General features: G+C 40.7%; 1 protein-coding gene across 1 annotated transcript; it reads left to right on the forward strand.

The window, feature by feature from the left end:
* Window positions 1-1,163: 1,163 nt before the first annotated feature.
* nxnl2 (nucleoredoxin like 2) lies at window positions 1,164-3,158 on the forward strand. Its single transcript, XM_017720421.2, has 2 exons — window positions 1,164-1,800; window positions 2,593-3,158. Exons 1-2 carry the CDS (start codon window positions 1,499-1,501, stop codon window positions 2,759-2,761), a joined length of 471 nt encoding a protein of 156 aa, XP_017575910.1. The 5' UTR covers window positions 1,164-1,498; the 3' UTR covers window positions 2,762-3,158.
* Window positions 3,159-8,904: the final 5,746 nt, after the last annotated feature.

Consider the following 8,904-nt stretch of genomic DNA (forward strand, 5'->3'; position numbering starts at 1 on the left):
ATTTTACAAATATTAGCCAGAGACCACCGAGTTACTTAGCATACTATAACATACTCTCCATCTAATCTCACAAACATCAGACAGAGGCCACCAAGTTACTTAGCATGTTATAATACTCTCCACCTAATCTCACAAACATTAGCCAGGGACCACCAAGTTACTTAGCACGCTATAATACTCTCCACGTAATCTCACAAACATTAGCCGGGGTCCTATAGCTAAATACAGACTATAGTTAAAGGCAGATAAATGTTTATAACAACACATATTAGGAAACTGATCCTCTATGTTTTGTGTCCACAAGGTGACACGGTGATTATTTTTTAATACTTTTTTGATTAGTGGTTGGTTAGTGTAGTGGGTAACACCTCTGCCTTCTACGCTGTAGACTGGGGTTCAATCCCCACTTGGGTCAGCACCCTACACTACACCAATAAGAGTCCTTGGGCAAGATTCCTAACACCACCTTCGCCTACCTGTGTAAAATTATCATACTGTAAGTCGCTCTGGATAAGAGCGTCAGCCAAATGCCGTAAATGTAATATGGTATACCCACAAATCAATGAGGCCACAAAATAATATATTAAGCCTGCAAATTACTATAAAACTGATTTCATAGCTATGTTTGTTTTGTTTTTTCCTCAACCGCCAGAGCATTTGTAAACCAATAAGAAACGGCGGTAAATCAACCTGTATTTTATCGACTAGTTTTCCTCCAATATTCTCGATTTTATACCCTCATTTCACAGCTGTATGAGCTCAGTTATAACAGCGTTGTCATGGTTAACGCTACACTGTGCGAGTTAAACCGTAAAGGCAAGTAAAACTGGAATTAAATGATAAAAAATGTAAGTCATGATGTAATGATTAGTCATCGCCTTTCTTTTTGTTAAATAATAACTGATATTTCCACCCTGACACACATCGTTGATAAATGATAAACCATGGCTCATATTTGATCACATCAACACTTTTTTAATACAATAATGGCTGACTTTATTAAATCAGAACTCTCACATTTTCAATCCATGTGCATTTTAATCTGCTCATTTTTCCATCCCTCATCCCAGGCAGCGCAAAAAAATAAACGAGTCCTGACCCAGACTTTCTCGGAAACTGCACTAGAACTCGGCTCCTGCTGGAGCGATGTCTGCGGAGTTTCACCTCACCTGGCAACCACGGCGGCTGCGTGTCGCCGTGGAGATAATCGAGAGTGCTGATTGGTTCTATCCAACGTCATCTATTTTGCATAAGGCGGGTCTTAGCAGGTTTGTCTGCTCGTCCAATGAAAGTAAAAGCCGTTGATCTAAACAGTCGATTTTGGGAGTGTTGCCAGTATTTGTCTCTTCTCCCCGTTTCTCTGCAGGCTGGGTTTAGCGTACTCACACATTTCGGGTTGGGTGCCTTAAGTGAACGACTTATTGGCACACAGTTATTTAGCTTAATCTAACCAGAGTCAGAAGGCGTTAAAAAGTGCTGCTGCGTACATTAGGTAAGTATGGTGGAGGTTTTCTCGGGCCGAGCACTTATCAACAAAGAAGGCGACCTCGTCGACCCAGAACAGGCTCTCCGGAACAAAGTTGTGGGTCTGTATTTTTCCGCCGGGTGGTGTCCACCTTGCCGGGACTTCACCCCGGTGCTGTGTGATTTTTACACCGAGCTGGTGGAGGAGAGCGACCCTCCGGCACAGTTCGAGATAGTTTTTATATCCTCTGACAAGTCCACAGAAGACATGGTGGAATACTACCATGACATGCACGGAGACTGGCTCGCCCTGCCTTGGACCGACCAGTATAAACAGTGAGTGGATATTACAAGTTAAAGGGGAATTCAACCCAATTTTAAAACTTTCTCTATAATTAAATGGCCGACATGTAAATAAAGTCATTCCAAGTGTTTTTTGTAAAATGTTTCTTTTTAGTAAATTCTTACGGAGTCAGAATTGGTCACAGTGGTGGTGATAGGAACCAGATGTCTGAAGAGTTTAATGCCTCTTTAAAACTCGACAAAAAGTTATTTCCTGAAATGATTGCGAACATGCTGCCTGATGCCTGAGACATTGTTTTGCAGTAGTTTTCAGAAAAGATTTTGGCCAACAATTATTATTTTCATTCATTTATGGTGGAGTGATACATGTAGTGTGTTCTAAGGCATTATAGTTCTCAATGAGAACCTGTTCTTTCAGATTTATAACTGTTTTACTAACTCAGACAACACATTAAGGTTAAGTGATTGTTTTGAATAGTAAATAAAATGCCTGTATACTGTAACTCCACACATTTGGTTTGTGTACTGAATACAATGTACTTGAACATAAATACTCTTAATTATACAAATTCATCAAACTGAATAGCTGGATAGCCTCCACTAGAGGTAGCCCACAATAAGTCTAGTCATTTGTAAAGTAGGCTAACCCTTCTTTGTCTCCTTTGTAAGAGGTTTAGTGAACACCCTTTGGAGGATTAGGTGTAAAAGTAGGCTAATATCCCTCTGCCTGACCTGGACTGTCCATTAAATTGTGGCTTTGACAGCTCGTGTTTGGAAATAATTACAAGGCCAATACTAACCTTATGTTGTCCTTGTGTCTTTCAGTGAGCTCAAGAAGAGGTACAACATCAATGCTGTCCCCAAGCTGGTGATAGTGAAAGAGAACGGACAGGTAATCACAGACAAAGGCCGGAAGCAGATCCGAGACCAAGGCCTGGCGTGCTTCAGGAACTGGCTGGAGGTGGCTGAAATCTTCCAGAACTTTAAATGCTGATGTTGGGCAAGAACAATTGCTTTTGCGATGCCACAGAACCAAAGGGCTAGTGAAAAACTGTGAATTTTGAATCAAGCACTTTGAGAGAAGATCTGGACACTTTTATGCCACCATAGCCATAAGCTTTAAGAAGGCCTTATATCAGGAGGCCGGTAAACTTGAATGTGACTGAATGTGAAAGAATGTGACAAAATGCTCTTGCAACTTCTGAAAAATGATATTATTTGCACTGCTGCATTTGTATTAGTGTTTTTCTTTATTTTAGGACAAAAGATCAATGTGCTGCTGAGTTTCTTGGGGACTTGCAGCTGTTGTTTTTATGCATAGCATTGTCATGGTGCTACAGAGTCATTTAGCATCCCCAGCGTTTCATTAAAGCACTGTGATATATCCCTGAGAGAGTCTTTTTTCCGCCGTGCTTTGCTCCCAGTCTGCCGCTGTTTTCCTGCAGTTTGCAAAACATTCAGTGACTATGAGAACAATGTTGGGTCTCAGGTGAAAAGCAGTCCTGAGGGAGTCCTTCACTTCCTTTGGTCTTTGTTGCGAAAGAGCTGCTTTTAGGCTTCAACACCTAATGACCAAGGAAGGTTTTTTCAGAAGTCCAAAGGCTGTTCAACAGGAGACAGGAGTTCAGGGAGATCCCTTATTAGACAATCCTCACTTAAGGCTTAAGTTAGCTGATTTACTGAGAAAGCTTACTGCTTTGAGAAACAGCCGCCGTGTCAGGAGTGGGCAATATCATGATATTTAGCGGTACTATGATAAATCATGTCATGTTTACAAGACCTGCATGTTACCATATATCGTCAGTACTAAAAGAACTCTGATCGACTGAATGTTTCATTACAAAGAGAGAATAAATAGGCCTGTTTTGATTGGATTTCTCACAATATAGCTGGTGAAGTATTGAATAAATCCACTGTATTTAGTTTTTGATACAATTCTTAAAATGTGGCACTATCATTTTATTTGCTGGTTTCCACTCAAGCCTCAGAAAAAGCAAACTAACATGATGCATGTTGTGTATCATGTATGGTTTTATTATTGAAACATCACCTACATCTACTTTAAGTTGTTGGGAAATTAATGATGGATGAACATGATTCACAAATCGTGTCCATGATGTTCGTATCTTAAAACAGGGGTCAGAAACATGCGACTCTTTTACTGCCCTGTTGCAGCTCCACAGCAGAATAACATTTTTAGGTAAAAAATAAAAACTGCTTTCTGCATTCTACCTCACATGGTGCCACAGTTACATTCTGGCACATCGGGCGCCATTTGAGGTGGAACGGGAAAAAAGCGACTTCAGCCTCAAAAAAGTGGAACGTCGCAAGACATTTTACAAGAAACTTATACTTTTGGAAAAGTTTTCTGCCAGAGAAAACCGACTATAGTTGAGCTAAAGCTGAAAGCAGAGCAAAGTAAGCCTGCGTTTTCCTTTATATTAACTTTGTTAGTCTATAATAACACAGCACATACTGAGACATATTTGCAGGCAAGATGGTAAAACAGATCAAATGTGGCTCCCAAGGTGGTTTGATTTGAACAAAGGACAATATGGCTCTTAACATTTGGGTTGCCAACCCCTGTACTAAACGATTGCCAATGCAGTTGAATGTTCATTCCCATCTGTGAAAGCAAAGCTTCATGTAACAATAAGGTTATGTCAATATTGGATTAGAATATTGGAATAGAGGACTTCATAGTCCTCACAGGGGACTGATGTCATTCACCGCATCCAGATCTTTCCATGCATGTCCTCCATGCACCACTGGAGGGCAATAAAACAATAGCAACATGTCACACTCAATCTCTGTACTACGAGGCTGTGCAAATTTTCGCTGCAAAAATATCAGTACTGTCCTCAAATATTAATGCTATGATGCATTATTATTAATGTCATTAAATATTTTTTTATACTGTGAGAATTTTATTTGGAGAGGTTCCTTGGACCATGGATGAAACCAGTCCCATTAAAATCCTATTTAGTCACACTTAGCTTGATCTGGACCTGGACAACCAGACAGTTTAATTTCCTTTCATGTATTGCTGCTATAGTGCCTGGTTCTTGAAGGGGAATTCCATCTTACTTCCCAAAATTTCTGTGTAAATAAATTGTTAAGATGAAAACAAAGAGGTGTTTGACGCGAAATGCTTCACCCTAGAGAAACGTGCTGAGTCAGAATGGCTCACGGTGGTGGTGATAGGAAGAGTTTGGAAGAGCTCATTGCCTAAATACATGCTGCTTGATGTCTGACACATTTTGTCAGTGATAGTTGTTTCGTAATAAGGTTTAGGCTTACAATGTATTTATGTGCTTTACTCCATTCACCACCCCTGTAAAGAAATCTGAGTTGGTAAGTTTCACAATGAACCATTTATTATCAAACCACTCTGAATGACTTTACATGTCAGGGACTGAATTATTCAGACATTTCAAAAAATTGTTGGAATTTGCCTTTAATAACGGATCATTTAGCTGAAAGATGGCATTGCTATATGTCATGCAGGGAGGCTCCAGGATAAGGACTACAGATCAAGTTTATAGCCAGCTGATATATAATGTAAAATGTTATAATGTAAAAACCAAGTGAACCAGAACTATAAAATGAATTAAGAACTAGGCACTGACCATAAGAACACCCAAGACAGATCCCTCCTTGATGGAACCTGGTAGAGCAGTATTACAGTAAAATGCTGATTTTGTTCTATTAGTTCTTTTGCATCATGATGTAACACAATTCTACTGTTAAGGAGATCAGTTATGATCAACAACTTCATGCTCTTATATTAGTCTGATTTTGTCAGACTTTTTTTTCCCTACTGAAAGTCAACCCTTTTCCCACAAATCTGAGCTATAAACCATTAATAGATGGTGTCTCTTCAGTTATCTGCCCGGTAAAAATGATTTTTATAAAAAAAATTTGATTTTCAGCAGTAAATTGTAAACATATAGCAATATGTGTAGATCATTAAACACATGTTCTGTTAATTTGAAAGAGCTTTTACAAATATAAAACGAAAACTTACATTTATTTCATGCAGTTACTGAATAATTTGCTTTATGATTTGGTCACGTAAAGTCAGATGGACAAAGCAAAATATTCCCTGGAGAATAAGAGGTTAAAAAAGAAAAGCTTTTCAGATTTATTGGAAAACAATGTCTCCGTAATCTTTCGACATATTTATAACCATTTCATTAAACAACTTTACATGAGGGAACTTTAAGGGGCATTAAACTCTTCAGACCTCTAGTTCCTATCACCAGCACTGTGGACAATTCTGACTCTACAGTCATGGCCAAAAGTTTTGAGAATGATACAAATATTAATTTTTACAAAGTCTACTGCTTCAGTTTTTATAATGGCAATTTGCATATACTCCAGAATGTTATAAAGAGTGATCAGCTTAACAGCAATTAATTGCAAAGTCAATATTTGCCTAGAAAATGAACGTTATCCCCCAAAACACACTTCAACTTCATTGCAGCCCTGCCTTAAAAGGACCAGCTAACATCGTTTCAGTGATTGCTCCATTAACACAGGTGTGGGTGTTGATGAGGACAGGGCTGGAGATCAATCTGTCATGATTAAGTAAGAATGACACCACTGGACACTTTAAAAGGAGGCTGGTGCTTGGCATCGTTTCTCTTCTGTTAACCATGGTTATCTCTAAAGAAACACGTGCAGTCATCATTGCACTGCACAAAAATGGCCTAACAGGGAAGAGTATCGCAGCTAGAAAGATTGCACCTCAGTCAACAATCTATCGCATCATCAAGAACTTCAAGGAGAGAGGTTCCATTGTTGCCAAAAAGGCTCCAGGGCGCCCAAGAAAGACCAGCAAGCGCCAGGATCGTCTCTTAAAAGTGTTTCAGCTACGGGATCGGGCTACCAGCAGTGCAGAGCTTGCTCAGGAATGGCAGCAGGCAGGTGTGAGTGCATCTGCACGCACTGTGAGGCAGAGACTCTTGGAGCAAGGCCTGGTCTCAAGGAGGGCAGCAAAGAAGCCACTTCTCTCCAGAAAAAACATCAGGGACAGACTGATATTCTGCAAAAGCTACAGGGAGTGGACTGCTGAGGACTGGGGTAAAGTCATTTTCTCTGATGAATCCCCTTTCCGATTGTTGGGGACATCTGGAAAACAGCTTGTTCGGAGAAGACGAGGTGAGCGCTACCACCAGTCTTGTCTCATGCCAACTGTAAAGCATCCTGAAACCATTCATGTGTGGGGTTGCTTCTCAGCCAAGGGAATCGGCTCTCTCGCAGTCTTGCCTAAAAACACAGCCATGAATAAAGAATGGTACCAGAATGTCCTCCGAGAGCAACTTCTCCCAACCGTCCAAGAGCAGTTTGGTGATCAACAATGCCTTTTCCAGCATGATGGAGCACCTTGCCATAAAGCAAAGGTGATAACTAAATGGCTCAGGGAACAAAACATAGAGATTTTGGGTCCATGGCCTGGAAACTCCCCAGATCTTAGTTCCATTGAGAACTTGTGGTCAATCATCAAGAAACGGGTGGACAAACAAAAACCTACAAATTCTGACAAAATGCAAGCATTGATTGTACAAGAATGGATTACTATCAGTCAGGATTTGGTCCAGAAGTTGATTGAGAGCATGCCAGGGAGAATTGCAGAGGTCCTGAATAAGAAGGGTCAACACTGCAAATATTGACTTGCTGCATTAACTCATTCTAACTGTCAATAAAAGCTTTTGTTACTCATATGATTGCAATTATATTTCTGTATGTGATAAAAACATCTGACAAACACCCATAAAAACCAGAGGGCAGCAAATCATGTGAAAATATAATATTTGTGTCATTCTCAAAACTTTTGGCCATGACTAAGTTTCTCTAGAACGAAGCATTTCATAACAACCCACTCTGAATGACTACATCGTATTTATGTAATTATGCCAAAATATTGGAAAAAAGTGTGGGAATACCCTTTATTACTGAGAAGTTCTACCCCCTGTGCTTCAATATTGTAATTAAGACAGCAAGTTTCTGCTATTTAAGACATCTAACTGACAGTCATTAAGGATTGTATAACTAAAATAGTAGTCTGTTTAATTTGTAACCATATTAAATGATGTCCATTTTATCAGCTCCACTCACCATTCGGGTGCACTTTGTAGTTCTAACATTACAGACTGTAGTCCATCTGTTTCTCTGCATACTTTGTTAGCCCCCTTTTACCCTGTTTTTAATGGTGAGGACCCCCACAGGACCACCACGCAGGTATTACTTGGGTGGTGGATCATTCTCAGCGCTACAGTAACACTGACGTGGTGGTGGTGTGGTAGTGTGGTGTGTGTGTGTGCTGGTAAGAGTGGATCAGACACAGCAGTGCTGCTGGAGTTTTTAAACTCTGTCCACTTACTGTCCATTCCTTTAGACACACCTACATTGTCAGTCCACCTTGTAGATGTAAAGTCAGAGACGATAGCTCATCTGCTGCTGCAGTTTGTGTTGGTCTTCCTCTAGTCCTTCATCAGTGGTCACAGGACACTGCCCTCAGGACTCTGTTGGCTGGATGTTTTTGGTTGGTGGACTATTCAGTCCAGCAGTGACTGAGGTGTCTATAAACTCCAGCAGCACTGCTGTGTCTGATCCTTTCGTACCAGTACTACACCTTTCACACACTTCACGCCACCACCATGTCAGCGTCACTGCAGTGCTGAGAATGATGCACCATCCAAATAGTACCTGCTCTGTGGTGAGTCCTGTGGGAGCCCTGGCCATATAAGAAAAGGGTTGTGGCATGCTGCCCCTGGGCCCTGACGATGACGGCCACAAGAGCCGGTAGGAAGACGTGGCCTAGACACCCAGTGGCGACGAACCACGCTGAGGACGCCAGGGAGAGAGCCATGAGTGTGGAGGAGACGGAGCGCAAAGCCCCCCCGAAATATACGAGTCGCAGGAGTGACTCTGTCTGTAATTGTAGAACTACAAAGTGCACCTATAAAGTAAGTGGAGCTGATAAAATGGACAATGAGTGTAGAAACAAGGAGGTTGTTTTAATGTTATGGCTGGTCAGTGTAAATGGGTGGGCTATCAGACATGGAATTTGACTCGTCATAATTTTAAAATATAGTCATAATTTTTAAATAACACAGTATACCTCATTACCGT

The sequence above is a fragment of the Pygocentrus nattereri genome, chromosome 18 (assembly GCF_015220715.1).
Source record: "Pygocentrus nattereri isolate fPygNat1 chromosome 18, fPygNat1.pri, whole genome shotgun sequence".
Taxonomy (NCBI): Eukaryota; Metazoa; Chordata; class Actinopteri; order Characiformes; family Serrasalmidae; genus Pygocentrus; species Pygocentrus nattereri.

Bases quoted from the DNA above. Each gene is read 5' to 3' on its own strand.
- nxnl2 (XM_017720421.2), top strand. From the start codon at position 1,499: ATGGTGGAGGTTTTCTCGGGCCGAGCACTTATCAACAAAGAAGGCGAC. The intron at 1,801-2,592 runs GTGAGTGGATAT...TGTGTCTTTCAG, and splicing joins TGGACCGACCAGTATAAACA to TGAGCTCAAGAAGAGGTACA.